Source organism: Augochlora pura, chromosome 9 (assembly GCF_028453695.1).
Source record: "Augochlora pura isolate Apur16 chromosome 9, APUR_v2.2.1, whole genome shotgun sequence".
NCBI classification, from domain to species: Eukaryota; Metazoa; Arthropoda; class Insecta; order Hymenoptera; family Halictidae; genus Augochlora; species Augochlora pura.
In genome coordinates, this window is record NC_135780.1 from 8,338,052 (window position 1) to 8,359,182 (window position 21,131).

General features: G+C 33.4%; 2 protein-coding genes across 3 annotated transcripts; both read right to left on the reverse strand.

The window, feature by feature from the left end:
• Nucleotides 1-411: 411 nt before the first annotated feature.
• Nucleotides 412-13,056, reverse strand: Lkrsdh (lysine ketoglutarate reductase/saccharopine dehydrogenase). 2 transcript variants are annotated; one of them, XM_078191153.1, is made up of 10 exons: nt 12,762-13,056; nt 11,266-11,745; nt 9,931-10,156; nt 9,417-9,744; nt 7,325-7,688; nt 5,910-6,232; nt 5,525-5,774; nt 2,916-3,179; nt 2,091-2,472; nt 412-755 (listed from the first exon to the last, which is right to left on the reverse strand). In XM_078191153.1, exons 1-10 carry the CDS (start codon nt 12,813-12,815, stop codon nt 640-642), a joined length of 2,787 nt encoding a protein of 928 aa, XP_078047279.1. In that variant the 5' UTR covers nt 12,816-13,056; the 3' UTR covers nt 412-639. The 2 variants fall into 2 exon arrangements, with proteins under 2 accessions (XP_078047279.1, XP_078047278.1); XM_078191152.1 differs by having other exon boundaries at nt 11,266-11,748.
• Nucleotides 13,057-13,831: 775 nt separating this feature from the next.
• Tfiifalpha (transcription factor IIFalpha) lies at nt 13,832-17,382 on the reverse strand. The gene is made up of 7 exons (XM_078190690.1): nt 17,182-17,382; nt 16,914-16,960; nt 16,477-16,848; nt 16,084-16,403; nt 15,719-16,005; nt 15,291-15,631; nt 13,832-14,739 (listed from the first exon to the last, which is right to left on the reverse strand). Exons 1-7 carry the CDS (start codon nt 17,203-17,205, stop codon nt 14,526-14,528), a joined length of 1,605 nt encoding a protein of 534 aa, XP_078046816.1. The 5' UTR covers nt 17,206-17,382; the 3' UTR covers nt 13,832-14,525.
• Between the last annotated feature and the right edge of the window lie 3,749 nt (nt 17,383-21,131).

The window sequence follows — 21,131 nt, forward strand, 5'->3', positions numbered from 1 at the left end:
TTTACCGACTGATACCAAACGCGGGTGTCTTAAATTCGTTTTATTACGAACTACTTTATTTTATTTCATTCATAACAATAAACAATCATATATTTATAACGCTGTTTGCATCGCCCGATAGAATATGGTCCCTTTATTATACTCACCCGTTAGATTCGAAGAATGTGTGCAATGTGTAGCAGACCACTTTCACGAACGAAGACAAAAGAATTCGAGTGGCTTCGATGATTTTTTGGAAAAACATGCGAATTCCGTAAATATTCTAAGTTTACGCCAAGACCTTGTCAAGATTGTAAAATGGTGCGATATGATCGGAAATGGAAATAAGATGTATAAGGGTAGTCCAGTGAATATCTTTATTATTATATTCATATTAAATATAAAATGTTCACAAAATGCTATAAATAATTATTACACGTAATTATTTCTAATCAAAATTGATAAATATACACACGATTTACAATAAGGTTAATTTGGGGTACGCAATCTATTTATATTACATTTACACGTGTAACTTTCTATATGCGTGTCTGTTTAGAAAGCATACAATAAATTTATACAAATAACTTATATACAAGAAACTTATTTATTGTTAAATTTTATTTGTGCAATGTATTGCAAATCATTAATCTAACAGTATTAATGCCATTTCGATGTTTCCAGGAACTCCATACCTTCTGCTTTCAGACGATTCAATATAGGCCGATAAATATCTGCTGTAAATGGTAGTACCACGCCTCTTTGTTGAATTTCACCTGATGAAAACGTTACGAATACACAGTTATTAATAACATATACATTATACGATATAGTGTTATTATCAACCTTTAACACTGCACTCATGAGTGTCCCTAACATTGTATTTATATTTTATCGTTTAATAGAAGAGAATCTTTTTGCATTTAAAGTTCTTTTAATCGGTTTCAAAAAATATTTATTACCCTTTAATACCCTAAAATAATAACTACCCTACCGCATCCACTAAATATTTATGTGCAAGTTTCAAAGATTGCAACCTCTCAAGTTAAGTCTTAACACTGACTAGTGTTATCGCTCGAGTCTTATTACTTTATATACAAGCTAAGTATGAAACGTTTACAATAGAACTATATGTCTAAGTACACTCTTCTCCACCTTTTATTTCGTACTTATCAATGTCATTATACCAGTTAAGAGTTAGTAACTTATCTATGACTATGTAATGTATGTAATTGTTGAGGTCTCGTCAGATGTATGCTCGAGGTCCTCTGAATATTGCACTTGGTGCCTACTAAACTCGAAAGACCACTCACTGTTGTGGGACTAAATGATTGACTTTTAATTGACTTTTATTTTTAACGCAACCTAACCCTTACGCGTATCTCTTTATCTCTTCTGCACTGTACTGTTTGACTCTCTAATGTGTTCCGTTGAAGTTCTGATCTATTCCGTCCTACTGTCTGTTTGGTTCTATTCTATCTGACTGTTTCTATCTATACTATCTACTGTTCCGTTCTGTTCTCCGGTTCTATCTATACTATACTGTTTTACGCTCTGTATTATTCCGTTTGCTGTTTGTATCTATGCTATACTGTTTGGTGGTTGAATCTATTCTATTTGCTGTTTTAATCTATACTGATTTTTCAGTGCCTTAGTGCCCCAGGCCTTAAGCGCCCCTCCCTTTCCCGGAGTCGAGGAAAAACCTGGCCATCCCTTCCAATGTGCCCGAAGCACGTTGTCTGTGGTGGGGATGACTGGGCGGGCCGCTTGCACTCGCGGGTGGACGGGTGTTTTGGCGATGCGCGGAAATTCCAGCTGGCCAGGATCGTCGATGCCGATACCTGGCGGCCGATTCCCATTTTCCCTTAGTCTTGGGACTTTATGGCAAGGCTTCTTGGACCTGTGAGACTAAATAATGGCATTACCTTCATCATCCTGAGATCTATTTGATTTGATGTGCCACATGTTGGTTGCGGACCGGTCCGCTAAAGAGACTGCAATAGCCCTAAACGAATTGCTGAAAAACTCACAGATGGTCGGCCATACCATAAAGTCATTTCTAAACCTCTTGCCTTAACAGTAATAATGAATTATTGTTGCAGAAACTGTACCATCAAGAACCATTTTGACAGCAATGGCCGTGGGGTATCCAACTGTGCGCGCCATAGCAGAGTGTCCGTTCACGTCCCCATACAAAACTAAATTAATTCCCTTCGTTTCTCGTCTGTTATCTGGCCAGAGGATACCGATATCGTGTCTCAAGATCACGAGATCTCTTTCGTTTTCCCCGTAACTTAATTTCTTCGATAAATAATGGGTCAGTGTATCTAGCGGAGTGTTTAACTTCAACACCAGATCCTCCTTAAGAAGTCCCAAATCCTCCATAGCATGCACAGCAGCGTCCGAAGTCAACACATCTCCCAATTTTCTTTTAAGATTTTCGTAAAAGATGTTATCGTTCGCCAAACCTAATAAATTACAAATCAACACTCTCTGAAAACAAGGAAAATCAGGTTAATCTCTTCGCTACCTGTTCACGAATTTTTGTTCAAACAGTAAGATAGTCAACATCATTATTAATAATTAAGATAACAAGAATAAATATAAACTTTGGAACTGTTTATTCAAACATCCGATTTAAAAAATGAGGCATCTTTAATATCGAATTTGAATATTTAATTACTCTTTGATCTACATTTGTTACTAAAATATTTGGTGAGATATTTATAAATGTTACACTTAATGATATTATTACTTTCGTAAATAATAAGTTATGTCACTATTCGATCAAGTACAATGTAGGTAATACAAATTTTTAATCACTATTATCTTATGCGGATAATACTGCTTCAGTGTATTATCATGAGTAGACAAAGTTCATGTATGTGTATAGATATACGAGTCATTTATAAATGATGTGAGTCACGTTTTCATACCCATGTTATATCTGGTCCATTTGGATGTAAACACGGATGAGGATTGGGATCGATGAGTCCGAGATATCGCAAAGCTCGCACCGTGTCACAAAATCCTTTAAACCTTAACGTGCCCCGTAACACTTTGTTCGCGGTATTTATTCCATATAGTTCTTTATACGTTGTGCTGTCACGATTTGGATAACCTTCCAAAGCGAAACCTGGTAAAAAATCTAATTCTTCGGCAGCAGACATCAAATCCCCGCCGGGTGGTATCTCAATCACCTTTGAAATAAATAGTAGTATTTGTAAATTATACGTATTCTACGCTGTAAAGTATAATAAATGAAAATAGCAGAAAATAAAGGACACTTAATTATTATATGGACCGTTTATTTTGAAAGTGGTGTAAGTCCATTTTTGAAAAAAATGAGATATCACGTAATTCATGCTTGATTTAATCTAAATTTTGTATGTATAACTAGTCCGTGGTTAGTTTCTTAAAAAATTCCCATGTTTTGTACAATTTAAAATTGGTCGGTAAATGAAATTGCATAATCATCGATTATGAAAGTGGTGTAAGTCCAACTCAGAGGTAGGTGGCTTAGCAGATGGTTGCCGATCAGTAGCCTGTTATTTTACATTTGTTTTATATTACGTGTCATATTACATGTCAACGTAATAAATTTTAGAAGAATTATTTTAGAAGAAATGAAACGAGAGAATTTCGTTTCAATAAAAAAATCTTCAAAATGTGATTAAAAAACAGACAAGAAAAAAAACTAACGGAGAGCAGGTAAATTGGTTGCAAATACGTTGGATGAGGTTTCTCAAAAGTGCATCATACACTATTTTATATAAAACATCGATGAAGAACAAAGAATTGAAAACTATAAATTTATTACCTACACGTCCTGGAAGACCACTAACATTTGAAAAAATCGCCCTGACGCCTTTGTACCAAGATGCCAGGCCTTTTTCTTATAAAAAATATAAAGACATCAAGCAGTTATTACCTTATATACCTCCGGTGCATCATGCATGTTTCGAAACACTGTCACATGCAGAGCATAAGTAAATACTATCAATATCTTGTAATTTTAACAATGTAATTAATGTCTAAAATTAAAAATACTACTTCTATTTTATGTCATGTCATTATTTGTAATCAAAATTTCAATTGAAGTCATTTTTCAAAATTGAAATTAAACGATTTTTAGAATTGTCTAATTTTGAAAGTGGTGTAAGTCCATTTGCAGCCAGTAAGTATACATCAGTTTAGTAAAATACGTCTAAAACAAATTTACATAAACAAATTGCATATTGATAAAACCGTAGAAACATTGCCAGACTTCATGTAATTTACCTAAATTTTTTAATTAACAGATATGTTAACCTTTAATTTTCTCGAAACAAGAGAAAATGGACATACACCACTTTCAAAATGAACGGTCCATATTATGCACGTTTGTGCGAACTCTCAAATCATTTCATTACTAATTTATCAAAGTATGTTACGACATGTTTGCTACAGACACGCCATGTTACTACATGTTTCCGGACCACTGGACTTTACTAAGTTGGCAGATTCTACTGCGGCACTACATTCTACTATGTCCGGAGTGTAAGAAACGGCCATAAATAGAACAAGAGAGCAGGATGTTCTCTTGCGAGCAACAATCTCTTAAGAACCAGTGATAGCGAAGATGGTCGAGCTGCGGAAACCGTGATACTGTCCAGACACAAAGTTCTACGTCAGCAATGCCAATATCCGAGAATGGTTTATAAATGTAGAACAGGGTAATCCTCGACTATCGGGGTGAAAAATTCTATTGGGAAATTTTTTTAAACATTTCCCCCTAAATTATGACACTTGGTGAATGTATAATAATGTGTGCATATATTCGAAAATTCTATAGACTTCATTTCATTTTCAACAACAATTGTATTTCGTTATTTTAGAAATAACTTAAAACATTGCTGATTAGACGACAATGCCATAAATAAATAACGATGGGCTCATTGTAAATAAGTAATAATATGCGCATAGTTACGTTGAAAACTATATGCAGAATCTTTACAATTAATTACGGAGTACAATGAAAAATTTTCTAACAGGAAATATGTACATGAAATTTTTGAGAGAGATGATTCACGGAAAAATGTTTGACACGTGAATCTTTTAATCGATCATCATCCATGCTAAAAACATCAAACAACCCTCAAAGTTGAGGATACGCGGTACGTTTAAAAATTACTCTCATAATTTCAACGTCAAATATGAAACAATCAGAACATTTAAGGTTATCAAAAAAAATGCTATTACATTGTACATTATAATTTCTAATAATACATTTAACTCTTATCCTTTGTTATTAATGCATCAAATTTTTATTTTGCGTAAATATCTGCAGTCTATTTACGAGTATGTTTCAAACACGTGAATCTCATTTGTTATTATCTATATCCCATTATGTTCGTTCTGAGATTGTACATTTGGTGTGCAATAAAATTATTACAAAATTGTAGAACGCACATAATAAAATGTCAATTTTATATTATGAAATAAATATTGTCCAATGAAATAATGATTTATGAATAGAGTTAGATGTTCAGACGATGATACTTACTTGTTCATCATAATAATATTTTGCAGCTCCTAACGTATTTAATAATACTCCTCGCGGTGACCAACTGAATTTGTAGCGTAAAGGATTGTCGGAACACTCTGGAGCAGGCAAACCACCGCACCAAGACACGAAGGACTCGATTTTTCCTCCAGCTTGTTTTACGTTATCGAAACATTCCAGGGCCAATAGATGATCGATTCCAGGATCTAATCCTACCTCGTTAAGTATTGTTACGTCAGCCTCTACAGCCCTAATATTATCACAAAACGACACGATGAATTGGTTATCATTTATCCAATAATTACTGCCAATATTATGTAATTGTTATAACGTCTGTAATAACGAAATAACATTTAAATTTTCAGCGATACAGCTTCGTACTCACTCGTCGTGTAAAGCCTTCACTTCGTCGTTCATGTAACTTGCAGTTACCAAATGAGTTTTGGCGTTTATGCACGCTTTTGCAATAACATGGTGCAAAGAGTATGGCAATAATGAAACCACAACATCCGCGGATTTCACGATCTCTCCCAAAGTGTCTGGTCGCTCTAATACATTCAGGAGCATTGGTTCTACTCCGGGAAATTTGTTTGCTAATACGTCAGCCTCTTCCTTTAACTGAGATGCGACAATCAAGCGTATGTTTTTGTGTCTATGTAAATATTCGACTAACGGACCGGAAACAAAGCCTGCACCAAGTACAACCACCTGTTTTTATAAATCAATGCTGTTTCAGTTCATTGTTTTTAACAGACGTTTATGGTTAATAGACTCTTCTAATTGTGCGGGAATAATTAACAGGAAAGAAATTCGTTAGAGATTTCTTAAAAATATTACACAGTAAATTAATCCTTTAGTTGATTACATTCGGTTTTTCGAACTTCAAGTTGATCCTTTTCTAGTTTATACCTTTCATCTCAAATGCTAATTTTACATATCAAATCCCCTTTTCTTCAAATAAGATTAACCTACTCGTAGATCAAAATTGTCCATTTTTTAATAAAATTTTTTAATTTCATATAAATTAATAATAATTTATATGAATAATAATTATAACAATAATTATTTATAAAATATCACAAATTTTTTAAATTTAATATGGATTTTGTTACAAGTAATTATAATTTCAGAAAGGTAAAAATGATCTACAAAAGGATTCGTTTCATGTGCAAACACATGTATAAAATTTGCAGAAGGATTCATTTTGAGCGCAAAGCTGCATTTCAAAACCGCGTACGTATTTTCATCGTGCAACAATTAAATTGCACTTCAAAGTAGTGATAGGTTTAACGAAAAATATGATACTAAGACAAACAATAATGTTGAGACAATAACATTTGCTTAATAACATTAACGCAATGTTATTGTTCCATTTTAGAGCAAAAGTTATTTTTAATTTGCAACAGAACGGTAAGATAAACATTATCCAGAAGCGATACATACAAATTTAAGCTTTATTTAAACTGTTTTTTAATCAAAGCAAACGAAGCTGGTTCAAATATTACGTCCTTGAAAATGTTTACTCCAAGAATATGATAGCCTCTTAAAATATAATTGTTGCAAACTTGACTTAAGACAAATATGGACCCTTCATCCCAAGAAATAAATATTGATACAAGAATTCATTATTGTAAAATTGTTTAACGCTTTCAATATTAATTAATACGGAAATATATTATATAATTCGTGTCACATAACTGAACTTTTCTCGTTTAACTTGACCAAATCAAATATTTATAAAATTTTCAAAGTAACTTAGCATGACAGCCAAAGTGGTAAATAAAAAGTAATCGAATTTACCGTTTTGTTTTGTGCTTCCCTGTTGTCTGCTTTGTGCTTGCTACGTTGATTCTGCAATCTCAAATCCTGAATATATTCGAAATTTGGTGTCAGACGTCCGTTAGATGCAATTATTGCGTCGTGGACGGCTGGACTAAATTTATGTTGTTCCAATGGTAACTTTGCGTCCGATTGTATAATATCCAACAAGTACGGATACAAGAGATTCCCGAAGAAATCTGTGGATTCTTTTGGCAGCTGAGTCGGCATGTTATCTATCGAGCACACTAGGACTCCTGGACCTTTGAAAGATTTCGTGTCCTTGTTGCGATCGGCGTCATACAAACAAAACGGAGTGTCAATTGTTGTACACTCGTTCATGAATCTACAAACATTCCAGAATTATCTAAGAAAATTTTCTTTCGTCAATATCAATTCATGGTCGTAGTTTACTTTTCATTATCTAGCATCGTTATTTTTTCGCATACGTACACTCGATAAAATACTCGAACACATTTTAAAACGAACAGAAACTCTATAAAAAATTAACCAAATAATTTTAATATTTTTAAAACATTGGAGAATTACTTTATTAGGCAATGTCTAAACGAATCTTTTTATGAACATATGTAGTGAATAACGTATTATTAAAATTAATATATAATAAAAATCAGACCAAACGAATTGAATTTTTTTATTTGAATGTTTTAGGTGTTTTAAAAGACATTTCTTTTCATTATTATAACTAATTTAAATTTTTTAAAAACGATTTTAAATATTCTCTTGTAACTGAGGTCCTTTAACAACTCGACAAACTTCAATTTGACTTTTAAAAAAGTTATTCCTTCTTAAATGATGTTCGATTGCTTTTGCGAGGCACCGTAAATACTTTTCACACATCACATACGTACATTCTACAAATACAAAAAAATTCTGCAGTCCACTCATAATAATCTACAACCAATTAAATTTAGCAGATTTTAATATTTAATATTTTGTAGATTTTATACTTCGTCTTCTTGACAATTTCATGTTAATTTCACGAAGAATAAAGACGATAATAGTTTATAATATTCCAGGCAGAGGCCCCATCGTATGAGAGAAGTGAAACCGAGCGTAAGTGCGTCATTGTTGGACTTCAAATCGGCGAGCATTTGAAGGATAGCCGTTTCAAGCCAAAGCTAAGTGAAGTTGAGAAAAAAAAGGACTGGCTCGGAAGTCATTTGAAAACGTACCCTCATAGCGTTCAAGGAAACAAACAGAACATTATGCGGAAACAGTGGAGGAGCTTCTTTACCCTTATGAAGCACTCGAGTACGCCTATACAGGAATATCCACTTAACTCGGAACTCGTGCGCGCGACAACAAATATGACCAGCACTGACATGACACATACAGACACCACTACATTCGTGCAAACTCATCTGTCCGAGATTCATTAACGTCCTGAAGAAGATACATAGTTCGTCGGTCAAGTTCTTCCATGCTACCTTAACTCATTGTTTCATTTAGCGTAGTGTGGTCAAAGATCGCCCTTAATCTTTGCACAAAATTTATATGCGGATAAGCAAACTTTGATCAAATTGAGAAAATAATTTTTTTCCGCAGAAAATAAATTCAAAGAATAAATTCTTCGTTAAATTATTACGATTGACTACTTTAGTTGTGTCTTATTATAATTTATGTACAAGGATTAATGTCTTCGAAAATCATTCATACTCCTTGCAACGTTCAATCCTGCCTGGGTTTGAATATTAATTAATAACGATAAATCGAACGCAAAACTTATTGCTTGAACAGAAATGTTCATTTAAAAAACACTCTTAATTTGTTTAGCACTATGATCAATAAACTGTGGAGTTTGTGAGTATTAAATGCAAGACGAAAACACGACGCTGCTCCATTATTTTCAACTTATTCAAAATGTTAAGGATGATATTAAATGTTCACTTTACCCCTGTTTGTTACAATCGAAGTAAAGAATTTTTGTTTGAAGTAACAATAGGCCAATTGACAATAGGACCCACTGAGATACCGGGCAGGACATTAGACGCGTTTAAGATTCGGTAGTTCTGGTGTTCGTCGAATAAATAATAATAATAATTAATCTTACTCGATGCTGCCTCCAGGATCGGCAGATATATCACAGATGGCTAACATACGATGAGGTAAGGCAGGTGCACCAACACTCGTGGGCAACCAAGGAGTACAAGCTGGCCTTAATAAAGATTTCGCATCTGGTAATGTTAGCAACTTTGGCGAATCAATTGCCCAATATATACCGTTAATAAGGACTGACGCATATGGCGCAATCGTTTTGCTGAAAGTGGAAATATATCTCTCAGGATGCTTATCATATTCTTCAGGATCAAAACCACCACCATCTTTCCTCTCTAGATGATGCCTTCGTCTTACCTCGCACCCATATATCTTTGTCGTATCTAAAACGTTGGATACAGTCAAACATTGCAAAACTGAATACGATACGAAGCCTATTAGAACTCGTGATGCGGGTAAATAAAAAAAGTGACAATCTTACACGCAGAGACAAAGTGAAAACGCGTAATGAAATAAAGGGTGACAATTTTCACGAGAAACTGAATGACTTACTTTGCGAAAATACTTACCGCCGTGTTCAGCGACTTTCTTCAACATTTCTGGTGGTACGTATTCGTGCGGTAGCTCTTGGAAAACCTCTTGACCACCTTGACTGACATTACCGCTACCAGTGAAAATGAAGGTCAGAGGTCCAATGGATTTCGGCATGGCACCCAATGCAATTTCATAGCCCGCATCTCGTATCGACTGTCGCGCCATCGCCGAGTCCCTATAGTTATGGGCTGGCCCAATATGCTACACAAGTATTAACTAATTACAGTGGCTCGCAAAACTGTACGAACTCCTTTTAAAACAGACTAACTTTAAGAACGCTCCTTTTTTTCTGTAAATATTCCTCTTTTGTTTTTCGAATTGTTTATCTATTCACATGTATTTTGCAAATTTTGAACACTTTCTGTAAACTCGATTGCTTCATTGCTCATAATTAAACTACTAAAACGTACAGGATATTGAATTGAAGTATCCCTATTTACAAAGCAGCTACATATAAATATATAGATACAGGAGTAGAACTTCCTGTACATAGAAGAATGGCTATACTCCGGTTTGAATGCAATCGGAGCAAAACATTTGGTGGATGATGAATCTCAAAAGATTTCCATATGTGGAGATTTTGGATTGGAAAGTTACAAACTCGGTGAGATCGGGCCCAGTATACCTTTTGAATCAAGTTAGTATCGTAGACAGCGCGAGTTCGGATAATATTCTACTTTCTGAAAAATCTTCAACCGCTCCGAATTCCCGCATTGCCAATACGACATCGCACTGACGGTAATACTCGCGCAACTAGAAAATTCAACTTAAACATCGTCGCTACACAACGACTGTAAAATATTGTACAGCATAGTATAGAATTTTAGAGAAAATGTTAATTGAACGAATGTTGATTTCAACCCATCATTCGGATCTAGTAACGCTCGCTTGATCATTTCCTACACGATATAATCTCGTCACTCGGATTGCATTGAAATTATAATATAACAGTTACGGGGAAATATTAACATTTACCAATGATTACCTAATTTATGCTATCTATGCAATTCCCTGGTTTTCCACCAGGTTCATTCGTATCCTACAGCTCCCTGATTTCGCATCAGGTTCGTCCGTGTACCTTACTAACAATTGACTACGATTTGCCTATACTACTAGTTTACTACGCAAGAATCTAGATCTAGAATCTCTCTTATATAATATAAAATTCGATATACGCAAAGGTGAATTTGTTTGACAAGAAGCTGATGTATCTGAATTATAAAAGAGTATATTACATTTGAAAAAAAAAAATGTAACTTTAATTTGGAGGGAAACATAGACATATCTCGAGTCGAAAGGAAGGCACGTACCATGAAGGGTGTATGGTGTCCAAGGGCCAACAATCTCAATCCTAGTCCGTGTAATATGTTCACCATGCCGGCCACGCCAGCGTACTTCCCGAAAGCCACCACCCTTTGGCCATCGACGTCCGTTAATTTTTCATAATCCAACAGACGAATGTTCTTTTCCAAAATAGCATCCAGAAGAGGCATGTTGCTTTCCTGCCCCTTAATCGTATGGGAAAAGAAACAGTAGGTTTTGTTTGATATAAGCTGGTCCACGGGAACTTGCTTCACTCCGAAAATCACAGAGGCAGAGCTAATGTCCTCCTGGAGTACAGCACCCGCGGCTTGGTACGCTTGTGCAGGGTAAGCCCTTCTGTTGCTTGGCTGCACTATCACTTGCACCCCTGCTCTAGTTAATCGACGAACATTCGTTGGCGCCAAAGGTGCCCTTCTCTCCCATACCGACTGATCCTCCCTTCTGATCGCGATTATTTTACCCTTCAGCTGCTGCAAAAATCACAAGCTAATTACTGACACGAGTCTTACACGCATAATTCATTCTTTTGTAGATCACAGCCTTTTTTTCAACACTCAAATTCATTGTTTATCGATCATATACACCTATTTGCAAATCGAATGAATTCTTAATTATTAATTCTACGACAAATGAAATTTACCATTTTGCAGTTAGAATTCCTTTTTCATGGTTCAAAATTTCGTTCGTATGTCGTTCAATTTGTAAAATGAATCGGAATTTATATACGTACTTATTAAATAATGCAAATTGTATTACATATAATTAATCATCGTTAATCTTTAATAATAATTCACTAAACGTGATTCAATTTCTTAATTTAACATGAATTTTATTCGAAACGATTATGAACAAGTGCATTTAATTTGCAAAATGGTGAATAAAACCTGAATCACATATTATAAAAGTGATATACATAGGGAATAATTTGAAATAGAAAAAGTGTGATCTACAAAAGGAATCAAAAGGATCTACATCATTTTTGAAGTGTAAAATTATGATTATGATTTGCACAAGGATTAATTATGATTGTAAAACCTGTATTAGTTCGAGCAGACTTGTTAAAAATAAAAAATGTGTAGTTTGGTTTCATAGTTCATTAAAAAATGAACTATGTAAATAATGATAGAAAATACTTCAGTTTCTGGAATGCGAATTGCATTTGCCTCTGATCAAATTTTGAATATCACGAAATTTTTACTTATTTGTTCACGCCTACACTTTGTCGTAACAAATTTGTTAACACAATATATAAATTTACGATTTCAATTTGTAGCCATTAAGCTTCATGTTTAATTTTTAATTTGATTGACAACACAAACTTCACTATGAAAACTCCAAAAAGCTTCACGAAATTTTTCTATGAAATGTAATTTTAGTGTTTCCGATTGATTTTTAGTTTAGTACTATTTCTTTTAACAAGCTTGCCAGTTGTTAAATGTTTGTTTATATTGGTGTTTACATTAACGAACGTAGTTGTACGTACGGTTGCCAAAGCGCGCGTACTAAATTCGCACTTGTGTAATCGCAAAATCCTCATAGTACCTTCATTAAGTCAAATAAACAATGTTGTAAAGGGTAAACTGATGGTGCAGAATTTTCCGTATTCAAGATTTTATGTACAATACACAGTAGCGTAGCAAGACACTGCCGTATGATGAGGCGGCACGATTACTTTTACTTTGAATACGGTGTTTCCATATTGCTGCTTTGATATTACATAGGTCAAAGGGGTCATTGCAAAAGTATTACTACATCACTGATAAACTCGTAGTCGTTTAATTATCTACAGGCTTCAACTTTCCTAAGACACGTGAGCACGAACACAATCACAGTGATTCATATTCAAATGTTGTATTGAAGTCTTTACAGCAAACAATTAATTAAGTATCGCTTGATTTATTATAAAACAATGTATTTGCTTTCACTATGAACACATACTCGTAAAATTCATTCGTTTCGAGAAGAAATTTTAAAACTTGAAAATCTTTCCCTCCAGATGATATTTTTATCACTTGGATCGTCATGCGATTTATGTCCAACAAGGATGGACAATTATGCATACAGAATGAACAAGACAGAACGTTAACTATCATTTATAGAAAGATTTCCAAGAATTCAAAGCGGAAATGGACAAGTTATCTTTATGGCAACTATTAATTTCAGTGTACTTTTCCGAAACATTAATAGATAACTTAAGATTTCAAATACTACAAATAACGAAGTTACACAATAATATCTGGTTGATTGATATTATACTAGGGTAACAGAATTTCATCACTCTGAAATTCTGTTATAATTAGAATAATCTGTATTCAAACTGGAAGATAAGAAGCAAACAATTTGTTTCATAGAAACTTAGAAAATTAATTACGAATATAAATGAAAATCAAATAACCTTTATCAATTATTATCATTTTTTAAAATGAGTTAATATCATTCGGCTCCTCTATAAATCTTAAATGTACGACTCGCATAATTACAAATTGTTTAAAACACATATTAAATGAAGAATTGGAAATTCATTTTTTTATTCAATTCCTTGTTCACAAAATTTAAATGCATTAAGCATCATTACGTACAACAATTGTGACGGGATGCTACTGTAAAATATGTTTTATGAATAGATTTACAAAACGTAAACAATTTCCTATTAGATACAATATTGTTTCATACAGTAATTCATTAGAAGAGAAATAAAAACTATAGGAAAGGCACATTTATGAACAATAAGAATTTTCAAATATGTACATTGTAGTAGAAGAATGATGCACTCAAAGCCCATATTACATGGTGTACAGTACACAGCGCCATCTGACGCGATGTTTGATACTTACTTATCTACTTTATGTAACAGCGACTTTGCATCGCATCATTCCTCTACTAACCCCTAACCTGTACCCTGCTCACCATTTTTGTACCGCATTCTGACACTTCTATAAATCCTAAGTGTATAATTACAAATTATTTCACATATTAGAAATAATATAATTCCACTTAAAATCTGAATCCTCACACATGCATTAAAACAATAATGCAAAATGCGCTGTTGCAAAATTTGTTCTCAAATTGTGTAGTTAATAATGATATATGTTATTTAGATAAAAGTAAAATCATTGTTATTGCGATCTTGAACAATTAATTTTATTATTATGTTACAAATCGTAAAATTTTTCATTATAAACTTCAGTATTTATTTATATGAATATATAAATAGTGAAGTCAGATGTGAAAACAATCGTACTAAATATTAGTTCGACTGTGTTTTTATAGATAGATACATTTTATTCTTTATTGTCTGTTTGGTAGGATTAATTTTCTTCAGTATTTGGGTCATTACGTTTACTAATTGTTCGGATGTAAGACCTGTCTTTTTCGATTTAAACTTCTGCAAAAGTTCTGTAGTTGTCATCGGTTTCCGCATAAGATACCGTCTCACTGCATCTTCCGTGATTCCAGATTCGCTGCAACAAAGGAAATTAAATTTATATTCATGTTTAAATACTGTACAGTATATAAAAAATTGACAATAATCCAATTTATAGAAATTTAATATTCATCATATTCTTCTTATATTATATATCTAATGAGTAAAAGTAAAGGTCTATTAAAGTTGCGTTCTTTAACACGTTGACGACGGCTTGACCCACCGGTGGGTCATATGTGTCAGACCCGTGGGCTGCGTACATTTGTTTATTTTACTTGCATTTCACAAAATAGATACTACAAAATAGGTTTATGTTATTTTATCTGAACATTATAAACAGATACACAATAGTAAAAACATAGAAATTCCATATTCTAAACTTAACATAATTATTTAATTTTTGTAAATTTCGGGCGACGACTCACAGAGAAAATCGTGAATATCTGCGCCTGCGTCAACGTGTTAATAACAGAAAAATAACTAAATGACTCATTGTTAATTACATTCGTATTTTATCTTGTATTTTTATGTAATAATTTAGGAGGTTATTTTAAGTGGATCTCAGTTAAAAATACATAGAACACGTACCTAGCTCCTGGTATATAAGAACTGACTGGTACCAAGTTGAAATTGTCCAATTTCAATTTCTTCGATTGTGACAGATCTGGAGATCCAGATTGCTTCCTCTTCATGGGATCCGACATTCCTGCCACTACGGGCGTGGGTGTTGCAGACCTAGAACTGTGTGCACTATTTGATTTTCTATTATCTTTCTCTTTTACTGTATCTGATTCTGAACCTGAATCACTAGAAAAGTCACTAGACGAATCTTTCCCGGATGCTTTTTTCAGATCTTTTTTCTTAGAGAGTTTCTTTTTCTTCTTCTTATCTCTTTTCTTCTCGGAATCTTTACTACCCTTATCCTTATCCTAAAATGTTAAAAAAACAAAAAACAGTTTTTATATTATAATTATTAACATGATTAATAACATTTACTTTTATTAATCTCTTATTACCTTATCTTCCTTTTCTTTGTTTTCATCCTCTTCATCTTTATCTTCATCGCCATCTTTTTTGTCTGCCTGTTCTTCATCATCTTCTTCTTCATCGGATGCAAGTAATTTTCTTAATGCATCTTCTTCCGCAACAGACTTAATTTCTTTTTGCTGTTCCAATTCTGATCCAGAATCCGAGGAATCAGAAATGTAATCACATTCTCTGCCTTCTTCATCACCATCATCGCTTTCTTCGAATGCTTCTGAATCTGATGCTTTCTGTTTTCGTTTCTTTTTCTGAGACACAACTAATATACGGATTTATGTAGCTCTTAAATAACTCAATCAAACCATAACAATTCAACAAGTATACATTTAATACTCACCCTTCCCCTTCTTCTTTTTTCCTTCATCCTCATCTTCAGATTTTTTCTTTGTCTCTTCATCATCACTAAGAGAGTCATCATCATCGCTATCCATCCACTCGTCCATCTCAGATATTTTTAAATCTTTTTCCTTTTTGCCTGGCTTTCTACCTTTTCCTCCCTCTATTATTTCATCGTCATCTGCACCTTCTTCATCATTTCTAAGTCTCTTACGTAACATTAATGAAAAATAATTCATTACTTTATTTCTACGACTAAATTCTTGTTCCGCTTCTTCTGCGCTTAATGCTTTATACCTCTGAATGGGTTGGAAATTGTACCTAAAGAAATTAATTTTTCATTTTGCATATTGCATTATAAAATGACCACATTCAAATAATAAAATTATCTTACCATTCGTGCAATGGAAAAGCTTCTATGGCTCCATCGGCCGCATGTGTAAAAACATAATAAGCAGCATTTTCACTTACACCTCCCTCTCTTATCCCTTTAAACTTTTTTCCAGTTTTCCCACCAGACTTAAGTATCCATGGTTGATCTTCTGGCTTGTATTTCCTACTGGTAATACCAAACTTTTTTCTTCTGGCTTCTTCTCTTGCATCTCGTCCAAATTCGGATCCTGCTCCAAATTTTGGCATCTCTTCTTCCACTCCTTTATATTCTTTCATGTTATTTTCACGTTCCATCTTCACTTGTGACCATTTAGAAAAATCAACATTCAATGTCGCATTAAACCTCATGACATTGTGCTTTTTCTTATTATTTCTGGAAAAGCATTATATTTTATTTGGCGAATACAAGAAGAAATTTTAATAAAAGCTGTTACATACTTTGGTACTCGTATACTATATTCCTGTATGGATTGTGCAACTGCAACCTAAAAAATAAGAAATATAATGTCATTTATTTTATGAATTTTTAATATTGACTTCAATAGGAACTACACTTTATTCAATCATTAAAGATAGATTAATATATCAAATAATAATATTCTTTAAATATGATTCATATGTACGTATCAGAAAAATTAATGTAAATAATGACCTATTTCAAGTATAATTCTATACAAAAGCAACATAATTTTATAATTACAAATACCTTTGGAGCTGCAGGCGTAGTCATGTTAGATAACAATTTCTTTCTTGTCAAACGCAATTAGTATTTTCAAGATCAACCGTCAATACAAACTGTTTTCCTCGGTTGATTTTAACATACATATAGTCATGCATATGGGATATACAACCGTCAACCTAATGACCGAAATAGCTATTTCACTTCACTCACAGACTTAAGATTTGTAGAGACTGTGCATAGGATGGTTTCTTTTGCCTCAGTGTCTGAATTACCGACCCTGTAGAAAATGCTACGGTACGATAGCGAACTCTACCTAAACAGAACGGTAAACTAATGAACTACATTTGACTGCAACAAAGGAAAGTATATCTTGAGGCGGCTAAATTTGTAACATTGCCAGCTTTTAAAAGAACATTTACTAAACAATTATATCGCCATTCGATCACTTTTTCAGAAGACCATTTCTAATTTTGTATACATACTCAATTGTTAACAATTTTGAAACTTTTAAAACACATATGTATGAGAATTTTGATTAAAATATACATATCTGCTTCACATTTGCAGTGGATATAGACAGTTAACAGTTCTATTTTGTCCAAAATTATTAATATTGTTCACGTTTATGAATTATGTTAACTTTATTTGTTATTTTCTACTATATGTATATGTATACATTTAATCATTATTATTATATACTAATGAGTAGTTTAATTAATAACACATCCTTTTAAAGAGATCAACTATCTACCAAACAGTAATAATTTATTTATTAATCTGGTAATTTCATATTAGATACTCAATAAAGTTTCATGCGTTGAGTGGGAATATTTAAATTATTTAGTTTATTTATATCTAATCTCCACAGTAATAATTGTATGTAATTACAATTATATATGTATAATTATACATAATTATGTTCTAATTGTGGCGGATGTAGATAATAAATGTTTTCTATTTTGTCAAACATTTTTATTATTGCTTATGTTTATAAATTATGTTAATGAAATTTCTGTCGCCTTCCAAATAATAATTTAATTACTATTATTCCGTACGAACGTGTAATTAAATTTATAATAAATATTCGTACAGAGAACTGCTATACACCAAAAGGGAATAATTTATTTACTAGTTCGACAATTTTATATCAAATATTGATTTAAAGTATATGTATTGAGTAGAAATATTAATTATTTATACAATTATATATAATAATTGTATAACTTATATTTTGAATTTGAATAATTTATTTATACAAAACCACCACACCAGCGTGGACTTATATACGTAGTAATGAACTTCCGTTATCAGTACATTGGCGCGCAGGTAATCTGTAACAATCAACATAACATGGGTTTGTTGAACTTAGTTACTCGGTCACGGTCGAACGCAACGGTTGTGTTTCCGCTTTTCTCCGTCGTCATTCTAATCCCAAATATTATACTGTTGTAATATTTAATCCGTACGATTATTCATTGGGATTATAATCGGTCATCCGGTCATTTGGTTATTCTGACATTTTGCTAATTTAATTAATCCATCAATAAGCTTAGCAGTCATTCGTCTAATGGATTATTCGATTATTTGGTCATATTATCAACTGACTATGTGATTATTTGATCATTTTATCAACCGGTCATTTATATAATTTTTTGAGTAGCTAATTGATTATTTGCCTAAACGATCATTTGTTTAACCGGACTTTTGCTAATCGGTTACTTATATCCGTTACGATCAATTAACTCGATCATTTACCTAATCTGTTAATTATCTAATGGGTCATTTGGTCATTCGGTCATTCTGCTAATCGGTCATTTGACTATTCGAACATTTTGCTAATCGGTTACTTAATTAATTCGTCAACTGGCCAATCAGTTATTCGTTTAATCGATTATTTGTCTATTCGGTAATTTTATCAACCGGTTTTTTATTTAATTTTTCGATTAAGTAATCGGTCATTAACTTGATCGATCATTTGGTTCACCGGACACTTTGCCAATCAGTTATTTTGTTAATCGGTCAATTGACTAATTGGTTATTTGTCCAGTTGATTATTTGTCTAATCGAGCATTTGCCTGTTCGTTGCCTATTTGTTAAATCAGTCATTTGAACTTTATCATGGGGTTGGGGTACCAAGTGTCTGCTAGTGTCCCGCGAGTGTTTGTGGCAGCGCTTTCCTGGAACCAGGTGCAGATTATAGGGTGCTAGCAGTTCTAGGATAATAAAGCAGTGGCCTCCTGTTATCAATGTAGTAAGTGAATATTTAAAGAAATTATTTTTCCTATTACGTAAAAATTGTAGTATTTTTTGACGAGTACAGTGACCAAAGGATTGTCTGGCAATCCTTTGAGTGCTAATCTATTTCTTAGTTAGGTAAGGTCTTTCTGCACGCCGCAATTTCTTTCAATATTTTCAAGTATTGATAATTTTATTTTGAAGCTGTCAAAAGATCGGTCTTTTAGATCACGCGTTTATCATAAGACCAATGTTGCAAAAATTATATTGGTACATTTACTACACCAATATATTGAGTGTGTGTGTGATTAGGTAGTGGATTTTGCGTCGTTTTCTTGAAAACGTAATTAACTCGAATAAACATATTCCATTTGATCCATGTCATGCAACGTGGATCTACACTCCCAAACAAAGAAATAGCACGCGTGTGCTATCTTTAATTCCGCATTGTGTAGTTAAGATGGCTCGAAAATTCTGAATGATATGTAAACCCTACGTCATACGAATATGGAACCATAACATGCCCTCACGTTACTTCAGCGAACTCTGCGTAAAAAAATATAAACATATGGTTGGGTACACACAAAATGATAGCATACTAAGGATTTCTGATGCTTTACTTTATTTTAATTATGAACAAAATACTTTAATTATAACAAACTAATAATGAGTGGCACCGCCCTTATTTTCGATGACTTCAATCATCCTCTTTGGTAAAGATTTGTATAACACGGATTTGAATTTGTGGTAAATTATTCCATTCTCTTTGGATACACTTTTTTCAATCGTGAATGTTTTCGAATTGCCTTCCTTCAGTATAGACAGCTCGCGATAACATTCCCCAGCAGTTTTCAATTATACTTAAGTCAGGGGAGCATGCTGACCATTTTCAAACACGAGTATTTTCTTTTGTAAAATACTCTTGAACAATTTTTGCTGTATGTACAGCAGCATTATCCTGCTGAAATATAAATGGCTTCCTAGCAATGTGTTCTGCGTACGTATTAATTTGATTTTTAATTAGTTCGGCATATTTTATACTGTTCATTCGGCCCTGAATAAATTAAATATCGGTTTTCCCATTGTAGCCAATCCCTGCTCATATCATAACGCTACCACCTCCTGCTTGTCGTTTGATTGTTTTATTTCTTCTTTCCGTATATCATGGTAATAATATGAGTGTCCATCAGAACCATCCAAATTAAATTTCTCATCGGTAAAGTTAATTTTTTTCCAGGACCTCTTCCAATGTATGTGTTCTTTTGCGAATAATAAACGTTTCTGCATGTGTCTAGACTGTAGGCGTGGCTTTCTTTTAATTTTTCTTCTAGTTGTATTGCTGAATGTTCGGAGTACACGACGAACGTTTTCGATATTCGTATTCACACCCGCTTTGCGAGCACTTTGAACAAAAAGTAAGGTGAAGTTGTTTATAAAATATAAATTCTTTATTTATTCTTCCAAATCAATTTCATCTCCTTCAAAGTAATCCCCGTCCGATAAAACGCACTTTTGCCAACGCTTTTTCCAGTCCTCGAAACAGTCGGAATAGTCTTTTTCCGGTATAGCCTTCAAGACCTTCTTCGATTCGGTTTTTCTCTCCTCAATCGTGTCAAAACGGCGTCCCCGCATTGGCCTTTTGAGTTTACTGAATAGCTAGAAGTCGCGCGGAGCCAAATCAGGCGAATACGGTGGTTGCGGAACGATACGAGTCGAGTTTTTGGCAAAAAAGTCGCGAA

What these genes read in the sequence shown, in the direction of transcription:
- Tfiifalpha (XM_078190690.1), bottom strand. Translation starts at nt 17,205, where the DNA reads ATGACTACGCCTGCAGCTCCAAAG. An exon ending in GCTTTTCCATTGCACGAATG is followed by an intron (nt 16,404 to 16,476) that starts GTAAGATAATTT and finishes TAATTTCTTTAG; the next exon opens with GTACAATTTCCAACCCATTC. An exon ending in ACAAAGAAAAGGAAGATAAG is followed by an intron (nt 15,632 to 15,718) that starts GTAATAAGAGAT and finishes TTAACATTTTAG; the next exon opens with GATAAGGATAAGGGTAGTAA.
- Lkrsdh (XM_078191152.1), bottom strand. Translation starts at nt 12,815, where the DNA reads ATGAGGATTTTGCGATTACACAAGTGCGAATTTAGTACGCGCGCTTTG. An exon ending in GTACGCGCGCTTTGGCAACC is followed by an intron (nt 11,749 to 12,761) that starts GTACGTACAACT and finishes TGATTTTTGCAG; the next exon opens with CAGCTGAAGGGTAAAATAAT. An exon ending in GGGAAGCACAAAACAAAACG is followed by an intron (nt 6,233 to 7,324) that starts GTAAATTCGATT and finishes TTATAAAAACAG; the next exon opens with GTGGTTGTACTTGGTGCAGG.